The sequence below is a fragment of the Nicotiana sylvestris genome, chromosome 5 (genome assembly GCF_000393655.2).
Source record: "Nicotiana sylvestris chromosome 5, ASM39365v2, whole genome shotgun sequence".
Classification (NCBI taxonomy): Eukaryota; Viridiplantae; Streptophyta; class Magnoliopsida; order Solanales; family Solanaceae; genus Nicotiana; species Nicotiana sylvestris.
Window position 1 is genome coordinate 81,096,074 of NC_091061.1, and position 22,431 is coordinate 81,118,504.

At 40.9% G+C, this 22,431-nt stretch overlaps 2 protein-coding genes across 2 annotated transcripts; both read left to right on the plus strand.

The window, feature by feature from the left end:
- Window positions 1–1,402: 1,402 nt before the first annotated feature.
- LOC104242112 (7-deoxyloganetic acid glucosyltransferase-like) lies at window positions 1,403–11,824 on the plus strand. Its single transcript, XM_009797114.2, has 2 exons — window positions 1,403–2,000; window positions 10,720–11,824. The coding sequence occupies exons 1-2, from the start codon at window positions 1,496–1,498 to the stop codon at window positions 11,649–11,651; spliced, it is 1,437 nt and encodes a 478-aa protein (XP_009795416.1). The 5' UTR covers window positions 1,403–1,495; the 3' UTR covers window positions 11,652–11,824.
- Window positions 11,825–19,812: 7,988 nt separating this feature from the next.
- Window positions 19,813–21,301, plus strand: LOC138868893 (uncharacterized). Its single transcript, XM_070146470.1, has 2 exons — window positions 19,813–19,881; window positions 20,783–21,301. Exons 1-2 carry the CDS (start codon window positions 19,813–19,815, stop codon window positions 21,299–21,301), a joined length of 588 nt encoding a protein of 195 aa, XP_070002571.1.
- The last annotated feature ends 1,130 nt before the right edge of the window (window positions 21,302–22,431 follow it).

Sequence of the window (22,431 nt, forward strand, 5' to 3'; positions counted from 1 at the left end):
ATGACTTGTTGTTGCTCCCCCAAGATCATGACCGTTTTAGCGATGTGCTCTTCTTCGACAACATCGGGAGTTTCCTCTCAAACATGTTGTGGATATTACCTGCCATGGACTAGCGTAGCCTCATCACCCGTGTTGCGGGTATCACTAATGGAATCTTCGTGCTAAGACTTATTTTCTTGGGCCTCCACGTTGTGTGCGATGTTGACATCGTTATCTGCCATTTTTTATGACTTTTGCTAAGAACAAAGAATCAAACAGGTTAGTAATAGATGCAAGAATCAACTCAATTACACAACTGTATAAGCTCTACGGTAGACGCCAAACTATTTACCTGTAAAATAGTACAGTTGAATTTATACGTGGTTTATAGACAAGTGAGTCGATTTGATCCCACAACGATAAATAAACTAAATAAGAATGTAAGACTTAGCGTTAAAATCGAGATAAGACAATAGAAATCCTGGTTCCGAGAGCAGAGCTTCCGGATGCAATTGTAACAATATTAATAAGAAAGAAGATATAATATTATTGAACTTTGAACAATGTATAGTATGAGCTTATCCGAAAATTCCTCCCCTACAATGGTTGTTGAGCTCATTATTTGTAGTTGCACCTAAGGAACAAGGTTCTAGGATCAAACCCCTCTTGAATGTCAATTATGGGGCCATTGAAGAATGTAAAACGTCAGGCTATGAATGTCATATTCTCTTCAACAGACTATGTACTTAATGCCATAGAATATTCATCATTAAATATTACCGGGTGGCATGCATTTGTTTTGTCTTTATGAGCAATATTCCCTTCGGAAACAAACGAGATTGTTGTCCTCGAATTTTATTGCTATTTGTCTCGTTCTCCATCTGCTTTCGGCTCCATGTGTCGCTTTATTACGCGAGTATTTAATACGAACATATTTTACGCTATACAATAATAAATACTTATATTGTATTCATTTGATTTAATGTAAATATCGGGCGCGAGTAATTAAGTTTTTAGTAATAATAATTACGAATTATCACGCAGTGAACGAATAAAATGGAGAACATTAGTAGTTTCTCTTATTCATATTGACATCCACTCTAGAGGATGCTTCTATGAACTGCTAAAAATTTAATAAATATCTTTTCACTTTATATGTATTTATTTTCATATTGTTTATATGCATATTCTTATTTTATATTCCCACATAAAATATAGATTAAATTTTCGCATAACATAGTGCGAGCACTATTTGATACCGCTTACCAAATGTTGCATGTTACGCCAAAATTAATTTTTTATACGACCAATTAAACAATGCATCGCTTGTGCGAATATTATTTTTTATTCCTCCAACAAAAATTTGTACACCTACTACGGTATTATTTTATGTTGAGATTATTTTTGACAACTTCTCCAACCAAACTTCATCGAAACCACCAAACCGACTGGACAAGAAAGTTCCTTCCTTTCTACTACTAATAATCAATCAGGATTTTGTAGTGGCCAAGAAAGAATGGCACTTCCTCACGTGCTCATTTTCCCCTTACCTATTCAAGGTCCTGTGAATTGCATGCTAAAACTAGCTGAGCTCTTCTGCCTTCATCACCAAGAAATTCATGTCACTTTTCTCAACTCTGAGCATATTCAGCAACGCCTGCTGAATTGCACGGATGTTCAAATCCGCTTCAAGAAATACCCGAACTTCAAATTTATGACAATTCCGGATGGACTAGCAGAAGATAATCCAAGAACTGGAGATCAAGTAAGAAATCTGGTGAAAGGTGTAGAAGATGTGAGCAGCCCACTGTTGAGAGAGATGGTAACTTCTGGTTTACTAAGTCCAAATTCTGAGAAGCCAGTTACTTGTCTTTTGGTTGATGGAATTGTTACCTTTGCTGTTGATATTGCCAAAGAGGTTGGGATCCCACTTCTTTATTTTGATACTATTAGTCCTTGTGCTCTTTGGACTTGCTTATGCGTTCCAAAACTCATTGAAGCTGGGGAAATTCCTTTCAAAGGTCAGTTATTAAGCTTTATTGGGTTTCATTCAAAGGCGGATCCAGGAATTTAACTTTATGAGTTCAAGATTTAGAACTCTAGCACATACCTCAAATTACTATACAATAACAACCAAACGAAATACGAACAATATATATATATATATAGCAAGTATCGAACCATCTAACATATTATATATTCAATAAATATCACCATTACAATTGTACCCTACGGGTTGTCATGCTTTGAAAACGATCAATAATCGCATCATTAAGTATAGTTTCAAATACTCCATCTTCTATATAACAAACTAAACAGTCATTCAAAAATTCATCACCAATTCTGCTACGCAAGTCATTTTTGATGTACTTCATTGAAGAAAAAGCTCTTTCTACCGTTGCAGTAGCGACAGGCAATATCAGATTTAACTTCACAAGCAAAAAAATAAGTCTCCAAGTCTTGTACAAATCTGTTTCAACTAGTGTTTCTGAAAGATCTCCAAGTCCTTTCAAGTTAGAGAAATCGTTGTCTTCTTTCACAAAGAGAATATAGTTGTCAAGCTCGTAACTGAGATCTTCAAGCTTTGAACCACTAAACTCGTGAGGATAAAGTGTAGCAAGTTTCATAATTCTTTCTTTATCATAATTTGCAAAAGAATTATCCGGACTCAAACTAGCCATACCAAGAAGTAGATTACTATTCACCGCATCAAAACGACTGTTTAGCTCTGAAAGTTGCAAATCAATAACAGTATTAAAAACTTCGACACGCAAATGATGAGAATATGTAACACTTGAACTCCTACGCTTTGACTTTCCAGGATGATAGTTCTTATCCATTTCAGGGATCACAATATCATGCTTGGCACAAAATGAAGAGGCATCATTTATCAAAGATTCCCATTTAGATTCTCTCATTCCTTTCAATTGCCTCTTGGCGAAACCAACAAGCTTCATAGCATTTACAATATCCTGGTCTTTTCTTTGCAAAGCCATATTCAAATCATTTGTAATTGCCAATAATTTTAACATCAAGTGCATCATATGCACAATCTCAAAAGATCTTATGTCATTCGCTAAACTTTTTGCCACTGATCTCTCTAGATAATTTGCATCCTCACTTGCAAGAAACTCAAGTACATTAATAATATACGAGAATAATGTAATAAAGTTACGCACTATCTTAAAATGAGAACCCCATCGAGTATCACCTGGCCTTTGGAGTCCAAGTTCTTGATTTAGTCCACTTCCTGTATGAACTTCACCAAGCACTTGTAGCTCCTCTAATTTTTTTGCCTGATCCTCTCGAAGCATATCCCTACGCTTAAAAGAACTTCCAACAATATTCAAGACATTAACAACAATATCAAAAAATTGATCTACATCACAATGTTTTTTAGCAACGGCTACAAGAGTCAATTGCAATTGATGGGCAAAGCAATGTATACAATATGCCGAAGGATTATCTTTCAGAATTAAAGTTTTAAGACCATTGATTTCTCCTTGCATGTTACTAGCTCCATCATAACCTTGTCCCCGTATTTGAGATGGACTAAATGAGTGCTCTAAAAGCAAATCATAGATTGCTTTTTGTAATGACGATGAAGTTGTTTTTTTAACATGAACAATACTAAAGAATCGCTCAATAAGTTTGCCCTCTTTGTTGACATACCGCAGAACAAGAGCCATTTGTTCCTTATGAGAGACGTCCTTAGATTCATCAATCAAAATTCCAAAATAATCTCCATTCAAATCTTCAACTATTGCTTTCATTATTTCTTTCGTACAAGCATTCACGATCTCTTTTTGGATATTTGGAGCAATCATCATGTTATTTTGTGGAGCACTTTGTAGCACAACCTTTTTCACTTCATCATCCCTATCTGCATACCATTGTAAGAGTTCTACAAAGTTTCCTCTTTTAGTAGAAGTTTCACCTTCATCGTGGCCCCGGAAAGACATTCCTTGTTTTAAAAGAAATCTTGCCACATCAATCGAAGCATTCAACCGAACTCGATAATCACTTTTAATTTTTTCAGACTGCTTATCAAAAGAGGTTAGAATTGATTGTTCTTGATTAATTAAGTCTCTCATCATCTTAAAACACCAATTGTGAAGACTATTTACCTCTCCAATATGTGCGTTAAATCTTTATATAGCTTTATTCCAAGCTCCAAAACCACTCTTTGTGAAAGAATCCCCAACTTTTCCATGTCCTCCATGCTCATTTTTAAACAAGTAACAACATAAGCAAAATGCTGCATCAACTTTAACATTATATCCTAACCATCCAGAGTATGAAGTGTTAAACCATTCAAGATTAAATTGACGCATAAATCCACCAAAATCTCTTTTTGGAAATCTACAATTACAAGGTTGACAAGGCCCTTGTTGAATATAATGTCTCCTCACTTGATCACGTAAATTCGGAGGATACTCTGAAATTTGCTTTCTTTCTGCAGGATCGGGTTCAAGATTCAAATTCAACATTTTCTCTTTGTTTAATCTTGCCGAAGGATTGATATTGTCATGAATAGTTGGACTTGGAGAAGAACTCGGTGTAGGAGGACTAGAACCAGAACTAGAAGTTTGAGGAGCTGGAATAGCCTTGAAAAATTTCGTAATCATATCCACCCTCACTAAAAAGATCCTACAACTACAAAAATACAAAAAACAAATTACACTCCAGCAGAGGTACTTTAATCTTGTTAGATTGAATGGAAGGAGCTAACTAGTTATCCAAACAAACATAAATAATTGCTAGACATGAAACTTAATGACAAAACTCAAAAGGGTTACTTTTTAAATATTCAAGAATCAAGAATGGGTGTTCAAGAACCAAGAACAGAGGCGGATCCTTTAACTTATAATTAATAAATATTGCATTATTATTCAGAAAGAGCCATAGAGTCATACCAACAAAATAAAGAGAATTGATTGCAGTTTATGTCCAAGAAGAAGAGCCTTTGCTTTGATGCTTTTGAAACCCTAACTTTAAAAATTTGGGAAAGAAGAACCTTCTAAAAAGTGGAACTTTTTGATCTCTTAAAGCTTTGTGAAGACCAAGAAAATAAGAAAGAAGCCTCAACTTTTTATAATTATTAAAAAGCCCCACAAAAAGTATACAATAAAGAATAATGGAGTATTAATTAGATGGGTCCTCATCTTTTAAGGATAAGAAACGGGCCTCTTCAAATGGAAAGGGGCAAAAGAAATCCAAATGTAACAAAGAAGTCAAACAGTAACTTAAATAAAAATGCAATAAAAATTGTAGACATAGAGATTCGAACTCCAGTCCTCGCTGGAATAAGCAGCACTCTGCCAGCACTTTTACCACTGAACCCATAGCCTAATTTAGTGTATGGGTTCAAACAATAATATATGACCATATTTCAGTAATTTTGCCCAATATATTCCCGGGTTCTGTCGAAAGTTATGGGTTCAATTGAACCCGTATCCAAAACACTAGATCCGCCCCTGGTTTCATTTACAGATTGATGCAGTAATACATATATATATATATATATATATATATATATATATATATATATATATACTCTCAGTTCCAGTTTACGCAAATCTATTTCCTTTTTGGTCCGTTCCAAAAAGAATGATCTTTTTTAAATTTGAAAAGAATTTAGCTTAAACTTCCTATTCAACCTTTAACGAGAAATTTTTATAACCACACAAATACTTTTGTCCTTTTTTAACTTATTTAGCACAATAAATTTCAAAAGTTTTAATTTTTTTTAAATTTCGTGTTCAATCAAACAAGTTCATGTAAATTGATCAAACAAGGAAGTAATATATAGGAAAATACAATTTCAAAAACGTTTTGACTTGTTCTTTGTCAAAGACCTTGAATTTTAATTGCTTACTGCTTTTTCCACTATATATTTGAATTATCCAAAGTTAATTAGTGTTATAGAGATTTATCGAAGACTCTTTTCATGTCCGAGGTCTCCGATTGTGCAAAAGCTAAATTCTGCTCCAGTACCACTTTGTCTTTTTAATTTTATTATCTATGTAAAAGAATAAACATAAGGAATTTCACGGTTATATAGATTGTGAGATATAGACAATTTAACACATATTTGACATAATTACAGGATCATGGAAATTAATGATTTTCACAAAATATTATATAACATAATATTTGTTTGTGTAAACATAATCGAACCCCTCTTGAGGTGTTTCCAAGGGCCGATGTTATCGAAACCCTTGGAATTTTCGAGGGCTGAATTTATCGAAGCCCTTTGTATTTTGTCCTTACCGAGGGTAGCCTGATTTAACCAATTTTTACAAAGTGTTTGAAGGCCTTTTAATTTATAGCGAAAGTCGGACATCTCCGAGCCACATTATTTGGCCGTAGCCTATATATGACTATAGTCTTTTGTATGGTCGTAGCCTTTGGGTATGTCACTTAGACTTGTTCCCCGATAACTTCTCGAACTTGTTCGAGAAGTTAAAACCCCGAGAATATTGGCCTTGGCCTTTGTTTCGAAGGGTGCCTATTTGAGGTCTTGTTAATTCTAATTTCGGTTGCTTCTTTGAGGTCTTATTAATTTGAATTTCGATGGCAATCCCCCAGTTTTCGGGGGTGCTTCTATGTTTTGGCTTTTAAGCCATTTTCTGTAGGATTGTAAGTGTAGAGCTTGTATGAGACACAAAGTATTTTTGATATAACCTGAATGTTTCTTCAAATAGTCGATACATGCGTACATGTTTAGCTGTCGGGGCTCAACTATTCTATTGGGATACGACTCGTTTGACTATTTGGCCCATTACAAAGTTTTTCTATCGAGGCCCATTTAGCCGTGAAATATTTTTCCAAAAATGTAATCTCCGAGGGTGATGCCCCCAGTATTCAAGGTTGATTGAAAAGAATCCTTGAAAACTTGTTGGTCGTTCCTCGGGTAGCATATAAGTGTTGCCTCGTTAAAAGACTTGCTGGTAAAACCCATTTGGGATAAAATCCGAGCTAAGGGAAAAGGAGTGCAACGTATGCTCTATAATCTATGGCCTTTGAGTAGGAAGGGGCGTTCTCGAGAGCACGAGCCTTTGAGAGCCTCCATTGTGTCGAACCTGTAAGTTCTTTTACCAATGACTCCGAGGTCTTGTTGTTCGTGACCATGATATCTCTGAGGATCTTGGCCTGGTTGGGGATGACCTCAGTGCCCTGATTTGACGCTGCGACGGCCGAGAAGCTCAGTTGCCCCAACTCCGAGGGAACATCTTTTTGGAGTGAGCTTCGTGTCGTATTGTCCCGAAACATTGACCATTTCCTACAAATGAATTAAAGTGGTCCTCTGCGCACAGGAACTTAACCAGTCATATCATCAATATAAGTTTTAATTATTTTACCTGTTTATCCATCGAGCGGAATCATTGTCATATCGAAACAATGTGATCTATATCATTAACAAAAAAACTAAATGAGTTTTTTCCTGAGAGCGGGGACTACTTCCTGCTCTCAGGTGTACCTTTTCTTTCAGCGGTTGGCTTGGTAGCATCGGTCTTTCCAGGAACAGCGATGGTTCGAGGATCTGGAGAATTCATGTCTTTGCCTCCGATTACCTGTTATTCTGCTTCCGTTGAGGCTCGGAGCTGTGACTACAAGTTTACCACCTACTTAACTTTGGAGGTCGATGTCTCCGAGGTCAAGGGTTCCGGTATCGGCACCACTTACTCGACTGCAAACATTTCTTTTGTAGCATGCTGTTCTCCGTGGACTATTTTTACTCCTTCCCCTGTCGGGAACTTCATCATTGGATGGAGAGTCGAAGGCACTGCCCTCATATTGTGTATCCACGGCCTCCCGAGGAGTGCGTTATACGTCATGTCATCTTCGATGACATGGAATCTGGTGTCTTGTATGGTCCCGACTATGTTTATAGGCAAGATAATTTCTCCCTTCGTTGTTTCACTTGCCATGTTGAAGCCATTCAGCACCCGGGATGCAGGTACAATCTGATCTTGCAAATCGAGTTGTTTCACGACCCTCGATCTGATTATGTTCGCCGAGCTACCTGGATCCATTAAAGCACATTTAACTTGAATTTTATTCTAAAGGATAGAAATTACCAGGGCGTCGTTGTGAGGCTGGGATACGTCTTCTGCTTCCTTGTCGCAAAATGATCGGGTGTCCTCGGGAACATAGCTCCGAGTCCGTTTTTCATTTGTGATGGACACTTTAGTGCGTTTGAATGTAGGTCCCCGTGGGACGTCGGCTCCTCCGATGATCATGTGAATGACATGTTGGGGTTTTTCAGGTTCATTCTTCCTATTTGGATCTCTTTCCCGTAAATGGTTTTTGGCTCGGTCACTGAGAAATTCACGAAGGTGCCCTTCGTTGAATAGTTGAGCTACCTCCTCTCCGAGTTGTTTGCAATCCTCGGTCTTATGCTTGTGAGTGCCATGGTACTTACACATTAAGTCGGGGTTTCTCTAAGAAGGATCTGTCTATATGGGCTTAGGCCATCTAGTATCTTTAATTTTGCCAATGGCTGAGACGATATTTGAGGCGTCGACACTGAAGTTGTATTCTGATAACTTGGGGGCCTTCACTGGCCCCGAGCGCCTGTCTAACCTGATTTTGCCCACGAATCCTCGGGAGCTTTGGCCTTGATCTATTCTTCGATCATTCCGAGGTGCACCGTGCCTTGAAATGTTCCTTCTGTCTTCGACGTACGGTTTGATATCTTTCTTTGCTGAATCTTGATCCCCGGTCTGTGTCCCTCTGGGTTTGACTGCGAATCTGTTCGGGTGAACTAAGCCCGAGAGAGCTCCCAACTGGTCATCCTCGACCCTAATTGTCTACTGATATCGATTATGCACATCCGACCATGTCATAGCTAGATACTCGATCAAGTTTTGCTTTAGCTGTCGAGATACTATCGAGCTCCTTCCATTCAAACCTTGCATGAAGGCCTGAACCGCCCAGTCATCGGAGACCAGGGGTAATTCCATCCTTTCCATCTAAAACCGTGACACGAACTCCCTTAGCATTTCGTCGTCCCTCTGCCTTATCTTGAATACATCCGATTTTCTTGTGGCCACATTTATAGCCCCGGCGTGTGCTTTTACAAAGGCGTCCGCCAACATAGCAAACGAATCAATAGATTTAGGAGCTAAGTTGTGATACCAGATCATAGCTCCTTTTGATAGTGTTTCTCCAAACTTCTTCAATAATACTGACTCGATTTCGGCATCATTCAAGTCATTTCCTTTGATCCCACAAGTGTATGAAGTAATATGTTTGTTAGGGTCCGTTGTCCCGTTGTACTTCGGTATATCAGGCATGCGAAACTTCTTGGAAATGGGCTTCGGAACCGCACTCGAGGGGAAAAGTTTTTGTATGAATTTTTTGGCATCTAGTCCCTTCAAAATTGGAGGTGCTCCCGGTATTTGGTCCACCCGGGAGTCGTAATTTTCTACCTTTTTATCGTTGTCTTCTATCCTCTTTTCTCCTGACTCAATTCATGTAGTCAATTCCTCGAGCATTTTCATGATTGTGGGGTCAGTCCCCGAGCCGCTTTCATCGGGCCTTTCAAGCACATGTTCGTGCTGTGTGTTTACTGGTTCGGCGGTGTTAGGAGTCCTATTCTGACTCTGAAGCTGAGCGATGGCGACTTGCTGAGCTTGCAGTATCTCGAATATCACCTGGAGGCCGACTCCTCCTTCTTCCTATCCTCGTGCTTCATGGCCTCCAGCCTGGGATTCCCTGCGTCCATTCCTTACGGGGTCTGTGCTTGCTTCCGTGTTTAGAGCGTTGTGGGAGATGATATCAATTGGCTCCACGTTTGGCACTCCCTCAGGGTTTACAGGTGGTACACCGAGCCCTATGCCCGCTGTTTTCTCCAAGTTCTTAAGTGTCATGAGCAGGTGCATTTTGTGTGCTAGACATATTTTGGCCTGAAATCAAAAAATCTTTGACAAGAAAAAGTGTGAAGAATAACGTATGTTATCAGAAAAATAGCACTAAAATAATCACTATTATCTTTAGCCCTACGGTGGACGCCAAACTCTTTACCTCGAAAAATGTGTGTAACAATTAAAGATAATTTGTGGTTTTAAAGATACGTGATATATTCTAATACTAGTATTAAATAGGTAATATTGAGCTTAAGTGAGAAGAAATAATGAACCAAATCAATGATGCTTAAACAGTAGGGGCCTCGAGTTCGTCTATCTAGGGACCTCGAGGTCAGCTAAGACCAAAAAGGTATGAACAATAAAGTAAATGCAATAAAGCTGAAGAGTAGTTGCTGAGCACGTTAAACAAGAAAATAATAAGAATGTTCTATTGTTGTGAATAATCTGATCTTTACAAAATGATTGTGGTCCCCTTTATATAGGAGGAGAAAACCCCAATATAGTACCTTGCTCATAGAGGTAAAGAATCCTATTGGTACAGGTGTATGACGGTCTAGTAAGGACCTGTACTCTTTTGTACATCCTTTATCCTATAATTAATGTCCAAATCCACGTATCCTTGAGAAATTCCCGCTCTTTCTTAATTAACTTCGAGATTATGCTGTCTTCGACGCAGGCCGTGTCAGGCCTTTGATCAGCTTCCTCGAGGTAGGTGTCCCTTAGCCTGCCCCACGCCTCGAGTCTCCCAGACTTGAGCCCATACCCTGGTTTAAGACTCCAAAATCATACTCCTCGATTTTGACCGTATACAATATTTAAAAATGATAATGATAATTTAGTTTGAATATATTTTTGCTTGATACAGGAAATGACTTGGATGCTTTAGTAAATAATGTGCCTGGAATGGAAGGTGTGATCAGGCGCCGAGACCTGCCCAGTTTCTGCCGTGCACCTGACCTTAATAACCCCACTATCCAACGTATTGTCAAGGAGGGGAAACATATTGTCCAAGCCCAAGGTCTAATATTCAACACATTTGAGGGCCTTGAAGGGCCCATTCTCCCACAATTCCGAACTCTGTGTCCAAACATCTACTCCATTGGGCCTCTCCACATTCACCTGAAGAAAAGTCTATCTTCGAAATGTAGTGTGCCAAAGACATCAACATCCAACAGTATCTGGAAAGAGGATATGAGTTGTATGGATTGGCTCGACGAGCAGCCGAACAAATCAGTTCTATTTGTCAGCATTGGAAGTGTTGCAACCATGAGCAAGGCCCAATTGTTGGAAATTTGGTATGGTTTGGTGAACAGTAAGACTCGGTTCTTGTGGGTTCAAAGGCCTGGTTCAGTGATTGGGCTTGAAGAGAACAACGATATTCCCATGGAATTGTCTAAATATACAAAGGAAAGGGGTTGTATTGTTAGTTGGGCTCCACAAGAAGAAGTTTTGGCTCACCCATCAATTGGTGGGTTTTTAACCCATTGTGGATGGAACTCAACTTTGGAAAGTATAGTAGAGGGAGTGCCTATGATTTGTTGGCCTTACTTTGTTGATCAACAAGTGAACAGTAGATATGTTGGGGAGGTGTGGAAGCTTGGGTTAGACATGAAAGATGTATGTGATAGAGCCATAGTTGAGAAGATGGTTAGAGAAATTATGGAAGTGAGGAAAATTGAATTTTTGGAAAGGGGAAGGGAGATGAGAAAGTTGGCAATAGAAAGTGTTAATGAAGGTGGCTCTTCGTACAAAGATTTGGACAGTTTGGTTGAGGATATTAGGCTGATGAGGATATAACCCTCTTATGGATCTAGAATTCTTTGGGCTCTTCATGGTGCCCGGCTACTCTTCTTTCATTTGGTGCATAAACAGTGTTGAATATGACTTGAATTCTCTTTGTTTAAAATTACAAACTCTTAGTGTATGTTTGGTACGAAGGAAAATATTTTTCGGAATTTTTTTTCTTTCAATTTTTCCATGTTTGGTTGGCTTAAATATTTTGGAAAACATTTTCGTGATGACCTCATTTTTCTCCGATTGAGAAAAATATTTTCCTTATCAAGAAAAGGGAAAACATTTTCCTAAACTCCTTCTCAACACTCCCCGCCCCACCCACACCACCCCACCTCTTCTCTCGAAAAAGGTTTTTTTTTAATTTTATAATTTTTTCGTCACCACCTACCCTGCTATCCCATCTCCTCCTTCCCTCCCCTCCCCCTCTAAAAAAAATATATTTTTTTACTTTTTTTTTTGTAATTTCAAATTATTGTTTTTTCGTTTTTCTGCATGGCTGCACCCCCACTCCAATGCGCCCCCCCGCACAATTTTTTTTTTACTTTTTGTTTCGTAATTTCAAATTTTTATTTTTTATTTTTTTTGCACACCCCCTACCCCCCTCCCGAAGAAAATTTTTTTTTATATATTTTCAGTTTTAGTTTTTTCATCTTTCGGTTTACAGGTTCGAAATTTTATTAGTTCTAAAATTATGAGTTCAGAGGTTTATGTGTTTAGAAGTTTACGGGTTCGAAAGTTTGCGGTTTTGAAAGTTTAACGGTTCGGAAATTTATGAAAATTCTGAGTTCAGAAGTTTGTTGGTTCGAAAGTTTATGGTTTCATATTTATTGTATCTAAATTATTTATGAATACTCTTGAGAAGTTATTTTCCTTAATTTGCGTACCAAATACCGGAAAATAAAGTTATTACTTGTTTTTTCAAATATTTTCTTGAAAATATTTTAAAGGAAAACTTTTCCGTTATACCAAACACACCCTTAAAAGGGATAATTTGATGGCTTTCGTTTTTTTTTTTTTTTTTTTTGACCGATTTGTTATTCTTAAGGTAGTCTGTACCCAGTCCAATAATCTATTCTTTATTTTGTCACAGTACTCAAACACCCATCGCATAAACAGGGACAAGATAGTAATATATATATTTTCGGATATGAGTGTTGCATCATCTATATTTAGGCTGTGGCTGATCATTTGATTTATGACTGGCTCTCCGTCCAAGTGTTATTGGCAAAACGTGGAATATGAAACTATTTCACAATATTATTCAATTATTATCACGAGGGTCATTACGACGACTCTTGTAAAAAATCCAATAATGTAAAAGAGAGTGGGAAATTTTGAAAAATGCTGAATGGTAAATAAGTCTGATTTTTCACCGTTGAAAGTTGTTTCAATTATCTCTCAGGTGGAAGTAAGTTATATATCAGGAGACCACAGCTATAGAAGGAAGTGAATCAGCCACAAGTATAAGAAAAATATATTGGTTAAAGAGAATCCTCAAATTATTGAAGAAAATGTATATGGTGTTGCCAATAAAAACTTGTCCACACGACAATGTTTATATTAGTGGTGGTAAAATGGTTAAAAAAAAACAGTTAACCATCCATATTATTCACTAAAATATGAGTTGGATAATGAACTTTTTAAAAATGGGTCAAATATGAATAAAAACCACATTATTCATTTAGAAAATGGATAAACATTGAGTTTAGCTTTAACATTTGTAAACTTCAAATTGGGGGTTAATCAAGTTTGGAAGCTTAGGAATTCTCCAAGAAGTGATCCTATTCAAGAAGTCATAGATAATATGGTTACTCATATTATCCGCCGATTAACCCGTTTTTTATTCGTATTAAATATCGGTTGGATCGGATAATTTATCCATTTTTTCATTACATATTTTCAACCCGAACTATATCCGATCCGATCCGCCCGTTTGTCACTCCTAATTTACACCAAATAAATAGATCCATGAGTGGGCATGACATGTGTTTGTACGGGGTCTGAAGTGATAATTCTTCTCAAGTTCTCACCCTACGGTAGGATTACATGATTCCCATATTAGCGGGGCTTCTCCAGTGAATTTTTTTGTTGATAGACATGAAACAAAAATTTATACTGTTGTGCAGACACAAAGGAAAAATACTTCGGTGAGTACGTATGTGTGACTAATAGTGCTTATTGCTAAAGTGTGTCCTTTTATCTAACGATCCAATAGGTCGTTTTGAGTACTAGCTTTTTTTTCAATATTTCGAGACTTCTCATAATTTTATTTGATAATTTATGACTTGTATCGTGGTCTGTGTCGGATTCCAAAAAAGATTATATGTAAAATTTTAAAAAAAATGTGATTTTTGACTTTAAAAATAATTATAGTTGACCACGGTGAACTTTTTTTGTAAACGACCTCGGATAAGTATTTTGATGATTTTGGTAGGTTGGTATAATGATTTTGCACTTGTACGCATGTTTGGCTGGGGTCCTGGGTGACCCGAGGCTATTTCCGCGCATTATGTGAAAACATGGAAAAATGAGTTTTTGTCACGGCGTAAAATCCGTCTAATCGTGATGACACCTAACCCAACCCACTAGGTAAGCTAAGTAACATTCAAAATAACCCAAATGAGAATAATAAGAGTAATTGAGAGAAATAACTGGATTTTTAAGTAAAATCTCAAGAATTAGTAGTACAAATCACGAGCTTATAAGACTTAGAATTTACAAAGCTGGTATGAAATAAATACATCATATGCTCGAAATATACATAAGCAGATTTGCAAATCTAGAGTTACCAAGGACAAGTGACAGCTATATCCGGAACGCAGGTACATCTTCAATCTCAGCTCCCGCCATACACAGCAACATCAGCTCCCAAGATCTGCACGCAAGGTGAAGAGGTGTAGTATGAGTACAACCGACCCAATATACTCAATAGGTAATAAACCTAACCTTAAGTTGAAAGCATTGACGAGTTTGGAAGATGGTTAATGTTTAACACCAATAGCCAATAACAATTCGTAGTAATATAATGTGGACAATAATGGTAAATAAGTCAAGAGATATATGCTCAACTCATTCACAGTTACAAAAAAATAGATATACTTTTCAAGTATAACAGTCAAAGTCCAAGTCTTACCACTGAAAATCAACTAAACATGAGTTTATTAACAGAACTGTGTTATTCCAATTTTCCAACCTCAGATAAGAGTTTTCATTTATCAGTTAACATAAGGAAAAAGACATCTCTATGCCTATGTACGCGGCAAAATCAGAAGATTTGATTTCTCGCTGTCAAGTCATTTCGGAAGCATGCCTAGGGACCCCGAGGACGGGAGGCCACGACCGAGTTCCCAACCTCGGGGGTCGAAGCCCGACTCAGAAAACACGGAGATCGAAGCCAGGACAAAGGGGGGACCTCCCAAGGTACACGACAAAGCCTGATAGGGCCGGCCTATCCACAGCCTATGTTGAGGCATCACGGCAAGCCATCCCATCTCCATATTTTGTAATTAATCTCCACATACTTGTAGCCGAGTCCCCCCTCCTATATAAAAGGGACTCACCTACCTTGTAAAGGACGGAGGTTGCTCCATTTTCTCCTTAAGTACAATAATATCTCTGTCTCTCTTTTCTTTCTAGCTTGCTCGTTCTCACTGGCCCGAGGCCGCTTTAATATCTATCATCCTCTTACTTGTTCTTTGCTATATTGCTCAATATCGGTCGTAACGAGCCTTGCTTAATCGTATCCTCAATTGTTATCCCATTCCCGGCTGACTCCAATAGCTCGAGCTCGACCCGAACCTGGACCCCGAGGTCCCCATCGATCAGCCCTGCATTCGGGCAACATGCCCCTCGGTTTGACTACTACCTCGTTTTAGCCTGCATTTCATCGCTAAACTTAAAATTATTAGCATCAACTTACCTAACAACTAGCTCGAAAATAGATCACGTATTTTTAGAATCCCATTTACAAATTCAATTGTTGTTACCATTTTAACGGTAAACAGTTTGGCGCCCACCGAGGGGCTAAAAATAATAGTGATTATTTTCTTGCTGGTTTCATTATACAAATACACATTATCTTTCACACTTATTTTGGTCTAACATCCTTTGATTTCATTATAAAATGTCTGGCTCGGTAAACGAAGTTGAAAACGACAACCTCGAAAACCACGGGGAAAATGGCGTGGTTGTCCCGGCTGCTGGAGCAGCTCCACAGAATCCTGATATCCTGCCCAGACCGACCCTAGCAGACGCAGATTTGCAGGACGCACAACAAGTCGACGAAACTTCTCACACCAACAGGAGCATACGACACGGCGATCAGCAGGAAGCTCAAAAAACCCCAGCCGGGAAGAACAAGAAGTTAGTCTTCATGTTATTTTTGAAATGTTGTAGGCACATCAATTGGCCATTGCTCAGTTGCAAAGCCACCCGAGAACCCCCAACATAACGGCACCGGAGACAGCTCCCCCCGCTGGGCGAGTACTCGAAAGGTCAAGCAACAACGGGCCAGTGGCTGACCTCGCCATAGTAAAGATGCTCGAGGATTTCACCAGGAGGATCGAATCAGGTGAAAGAATGATTGCAGTCAACGATAAAAAGGTCGAGACCTACAACTCTAGGGTCGATCAGATCCCAGGTGCGCCCCCGATCCTCAAGGGGTTGGATTCAAAGAAGTTCATTTAGAGGCCGTTCCCCGAGGAAGCGGCCTCGAAGCCCATCCCAAAAAAGTTTAGAATGCCGGAACTCCCTAAGTACAACGGCACCTCCGACCCTAATGAACACATCACTGCCTACACCTGCGCAGTAAAATGCAACGACATAAAGAATGACGAGATTGAGTTCGTATTGTTGAAAATATTCGGAGAAACACTTTCAAAGGGGGCCATGATGTGGTATCACAACTTGGCTCCCAATTCCATAGATTCGTTCGCCATGCTAGTAGGCTCTTTCGTAAAAGCACATGTCGGAGCTATCAAGGTAGCAACAAGGAAATCCGACGTGTTCAAAATTAAACAGAGAGAGAACGATATGCTACGGGAATTCGTATCCCGCTTCTAGATGGAACGGATAGAGCTGCTACCAGTCTCCGACGACTGGGTAATGCAGGCCTTCACCCAAGGCCTGAACGAACGAAGCTTGGTGGCTTCGAAGCAGTTGAAGCAGAACCTGATCGAATATCCGGCCGTGACCTGGTTGGACGCCCACAACCGATACCAGTCAAAGATCATGGCCGAGGATGATCAGCTGGGAGCTCCTTCGGGCTATGTGTACCCAAACAGACTCCTGGCAAAAGAGTTGAAGCCAAGTAAAGAAAGGTACCAATTGTACCTTGAAGACAGAAGGAATGCCCCGAGGTGCAACCCACCCCGCAACGATCGGAGGATAGATCGAGGACAGGATCCTCGGGGGCTCATCCACATGACCAGGTTCGATCGAAACATAGTGCCGACAAACGCGCCCCAATACAAATTCATTGTCGACATATCAAACATCGTGTTCGCTATCGGCAAAATCAAAGACACCAAGTGGCCCAAACCGATACAGTCGGACCCTTCACAGAGAAATTATAACTTAGTGTGCGAGTTCCACAACATGCACGATCATAGGACCGAGTATTGCCATCAACTATGAGAAGAAATGGCTTGGCTACTCAACAAAGGGCACCTTCGAGAATTCCTTAGCGATCGGGCCAAAAATCAGTTCCGAGACTGGGTCAAGAAGAACGAGGCAAATGAGCCGCAATACGTCATCCACATGATCATGGGAGTGCCGATGCCCCGCAGGAACCCATGATAGGAAGAACAAAAATATCCATCACCAGGGAAAAATGGACTCGGGAATATATCCCCGAAGATGCCCTCACATTCAGCGAAGAAGATACCGAGGCCCTGTCTCAACCCCACAATGATGCCCTGGTAATCTTCTTTCTTATAAATTCTATTTAGATAAAACGTGTACTCGTAGATCCAGGTAGCTCGGCCAATATTATTAGGTCAAGGGTGATAGAACAGCTTGGATTGCTTGAACGAATCGTGCCTGCCACTCGGGTCCTCAATGGGTTCAACATGATCGGAAAAGAAACAAAAGGAGAGATCACCCTCCCGATCAACACATCTGGCACAACCCAAAACACCGAGTTTCAGGTCATCAATGGCGACATGAGATATAACGCCTTGCTTGGCAGGCCTTGGATACACAACAAAATGGCAGTGCCCTCGACCTTGTACCAGTTGATAAGATTTCCCACAAGGGATGGCATCACGACCATACATGGAGAACAACAGGAAGCAAGGGAAATATTTGCAGTCCACCATGAGACGCCAACCCCCATCTACCCGGCCTCAGATGAGGAGAGGAGCGTGCAAACCCTCAGGGACAACGATGAAGATTTCTTCACCCCCCGAACGTTCGTCTCCCCCGAGGAATCGGATGCAACCAAGTCACAGTCAAAGAGCTGGAGCAGACCGTTCTGATCGAGAACCTCCCGGATCGCAACGTATAGCTGGGAACGGGGTTGACCCCCGAACTCAGGATATGGCTTATTCAATTTCTTAGTAACAATATCGACTGTTTTTCCTGGTCCCACCTAGATATGACAGGTATCCCACCGGAAATAACCTCCCACCGGCTGAGCGTCGATCCCAAATTCAAACCCGTAAAGCAAAAGAGGAGACCGCAGTCCGAGGTAAAACATGCCTTCATTAAAGAAGAGGTAGCAAAACTTCTTATAATCGGATCCATTAGGGAGGTAAAGTATCCCGAAGGGCTAGCTAATGTAGTGGTAGTGCCAAAAAGGGGAACAAGCTAAGGATGTGCGTAGATTATAAAGATTTGAGCAAAGCATGCCCCAAAGATTCCTTCCCGCAACCTAATATCAATCGTTTGATCGATGCTACAGCCGGTCACGAGACCCTCACCTTCCTCGATGCCTACTCGGGGTACAATCAAATCCAGATGAACCCCGAGGATAGGGAAAATACCTCATTCATTATGAAATATGGTACATATTGCTGTAACGTAATGCCCTTCGGGCTAAAAAACGCGGGAGCAACACACCAGTGCCTAGTTAATAAGATGTTCGAGCATCAAGTAGGTAAATCAATGGAGGTATATATTGATGATATGCTAGTCAAATCCCTACACACATAGGACCATCTGACCCATTTGCAGGAAACTTTCAACATCCTCAGAAGCTACAATATGAAGCTCAATCCGAAAAGTGTGCCTTCGGAGTAGGCTCGGGCAAATTCCTGGGCTTCATGGTCTCATACAGGGGGATGGAAATCAAACCCGACAAAATAAGGGCCATCAAAGAAATCATAGTGGTGAACAACGTAAAAGCTGTCCAACGGCTGACGGGGCGGATCGCGGCCCTAGGCAGATTCATATCAAGATCGTCACACAAAAGCCACCATTTCTTTGCTCTACTCAAAAGAAAGAACAACTTCAAATGGACTCCGGAATGCCAACATGCCCAGGAAGAACTGAAACATTACCTGTCTAGCCCGCCTTTGCTGCACACACCCAAGGAGGATGAAACGCTATACCTATACCTGGCCGTGTCTGAAATAGCGATAAGCGGCGTACTAGTTAGAGAAGAGCAAGGTACGCAATTTCCTGTGTATTATGTAAGCCGAACCTTGGGGGACGCCGAAACCCGGTACCCCCATCTAGAAAAATTGGCTCTCGCACTGATAAGCGCCTCGCGCAAGTTGAAGCCTTACTTTCAGTGCCACCGCATTTGTGTCCTACCAACCTACCCTCTCCGGAGCGTACTGCACAAACCTGAGTTGTCGGGTCGACTGGCCAAATGGGCCATTGAACTCGGAGGATATGATATCGAGTATCGACCTCGGATGACCAACAAGTCCCAAATCCTGGCGGACTTCGTGGCCGACTTCTCACTATACCTCGCCCCCGAGGTAGAGAAGGAACTTTTATTGAAATCAGGCACGACCTCTACGGTATGGACCCTATTCACGGACGGTGCCACAAATATTAGAGGATCCGGACTCGGTATAGTCCTAAAGCCGCCCGTCGGCGGCATAATCAGGTAGTCCATAAAAACCATAAAGATAACTAACAACGAAGCCGAGTGTGAGGCTATGATTGTAGGTTTGGAGTTGGCTAAAGGCTTGGGAGCCGAGATTATCGAGGCAAAATGCGATTCGCTCCTCGTGGTGAGTCAACTGAATGGGAGCTACGAAGCCCAGGAGGACAAGATGCAAAGGTATGTGGATAAAATCCAAATCACGTTGCGCCGCTTCAAAGAATGGACCTTAGTCCATGTACCCCGAGAGCAGAACAGCAAAGTCGATGCCCTCGCGAACCTAGGATCATCTGCTGAAGAGGAAGACCTGCTCCCCAGAGCTATCGTCCAATTATTCAAGTCCGTGGTCGAGGAAGGTCACGCGAAAATTAACTCCACCAGCCTGACATAGGATTGGAGAAACAAATACATCGTTTATCTAAAGGACAAGAAGCTACCTCCCGATCCAAAAGAATCGAGGGCCTTGCGAACCAAAGAGGCTCGGTTCTCGATCAACAAAAATGGGGCCCTGTATAGGAGAACTTTCGATGTCCCCCTGGCAAAGTGCCTAGGACCGGGCGACACAGGTTATGTGCTCCGCGATATCCACGAGGGAACCTACGGAAATCACTCCGGGGAAGACTCTCTAGTCCGAAAGGTAATTAGAGCAGGCTACTATTGGGATAGCATGAAAAAGGACGCCAAGGAATTCGTCCGAAAATGCGACAAATGTCAGAGATTCGCTCCCATGATCGACCAACCCGGCGAACAGCTACACTCCGTTTTATCACCATGGTCGTTCATGAAATGGGGAATGGACATCGTCGGCCCTTTGCCAACGGCACCAAGTAAAGCTAGATTCATTCTGTTTATGACTGATTACTTCTCAAAATGGGTGGAAGCGTAGGCCTTCGATAAAATAAGAGAGAAGAAAGTCATCAATTTTATATGGGAACACATCATATGCCGGTTCGGGATCCCATCCGAAATAACATGCGACAACGGGAGGCAGTTCATCGATAGCAAAGTAACACAGTTCCTTGAGGACAACAAAATCAAGAGAATCCTTTCGACGCCATACCACCCGTGTGTGAATGGCCAGGCTGAATCCACGAATAAAACCATTATTCAAAACCTGAAAAAGAAATTGGATACCGCCAAGGGAAAATGGCGAGAAATGCTACTCGAAGTGCTGTGGGCATATCGGACGACTCCAAAATCAAGCATAGGGGAGACACCTTTCTCCCTAGTATATGGTGCCGAAGCACTAATACCAGTGGAGGTCGGGAAACCAAGCACCAGATTCTGGCACACTAATGAGGAATCAAACAACAAAGCCATGGCAACGGCCCTCGAGCTGCGCGATGGAAGACGTGAATCCTTGCTGGTTCGGATGGCTGCCCAGAAGCAGAAAATCGAAAGATATTACAACAGGAGAGCGAATCTCCGATATTTCAGAATCAGAGACTTGGTCCTAAGAAAGGTTACTCTTAACACCCGAAACCCCAATGAAGGGAAGCTAGGCCAGAATTGGGAAGGGCCGTATCGTATCCTCGGGATAGTTGGAAAAGGCTCCTATAAGCTTAACACCATGGAGGGCGAACAACTCCCGAGAAACTAGAATATGTCGATGCTCAAGCGTATTACTGTTAGGGCGCCCAGTCATGAAACCCCACAGGAACCCTTAAGCGAACGTCACACTCCTTTTCCTCCAATCAGGCTTTTTATCCCGAAACGGGTTTCTTGTCGACAGGGTTTTCTAATGAGGCGACGTCCGCACACTCCTTAAAGAAGAATCCAAAAAGCCTACGGGACTTCCTTCTTAGTCAGCCCAGCCTCAAAAAAATGATGAACGGGGCTCCGATAGGAGGCAATGCACCGGACTAAATAACCCAAGGAGCCGCGCTCGCGCGAGCCGAGCTCACAAAAATGAAACAACATATGTTTACGCCAGGCAATAAAAGAATATATTTCAGCATTTCATACTTTAGAAAAGGGAATTTCAACATACTCGAGGCAAGGGCCTCTCCGCTGAATGTGCCCCGAGATACTCGGAGACTTAGCATAAGCAATTCAACACCTGCACGACCCCAGGGTCGGAACTCCAGGCTCATGATGCCCCCACAAGGCAACTCTGAGCTCAAGAGAAGCGGTCTTCAAGCTTAAACAGACTCAATGACTCGAAGACTGCCATTAATCGCCATACACTGGAAAACCCAAAACTGTAAGACCCCTAGCGGGCAGCCTCGGCGGAACCAGATCTATTCTACATTACACAAATTGTAAGACCTCAACAGGTATGACAAACTGTAAGACCTCAACAGGCATGACAAACTGTAAGACCTCAACAGGCATGAAAATCCCGAAGTTTAGGCTATAGGTCGAGTACCTACGATTTTGCCTCAACAGGTAATTAAAAAAATCGAAAAAGCATCGATCTACTTGACCTATGAGCTATGAACCTTCCAAGGTACTCAAAACGTCACCGACAACGACTTGAAATCGAGGTTCCTCCAGAAACGACGACGGGTCAGGCAAAAATATTTCAAAAGACCTTAACGAGCGTAAAACAAAGACTACAAAAAAGCCCACGGGTAAAAACAAAATAAGAGCCATTGTCGCTAGCTAAGTAAGCCTTTGGGCCACATATTAAAAGGTCTTTACGACCAAATAGCGTAAGAGCCATTGTCGCCAGCTAAAAAATTGACAACTTGAGGATTAAAATAAGCTCGAATCGTAACCCGATTCGGA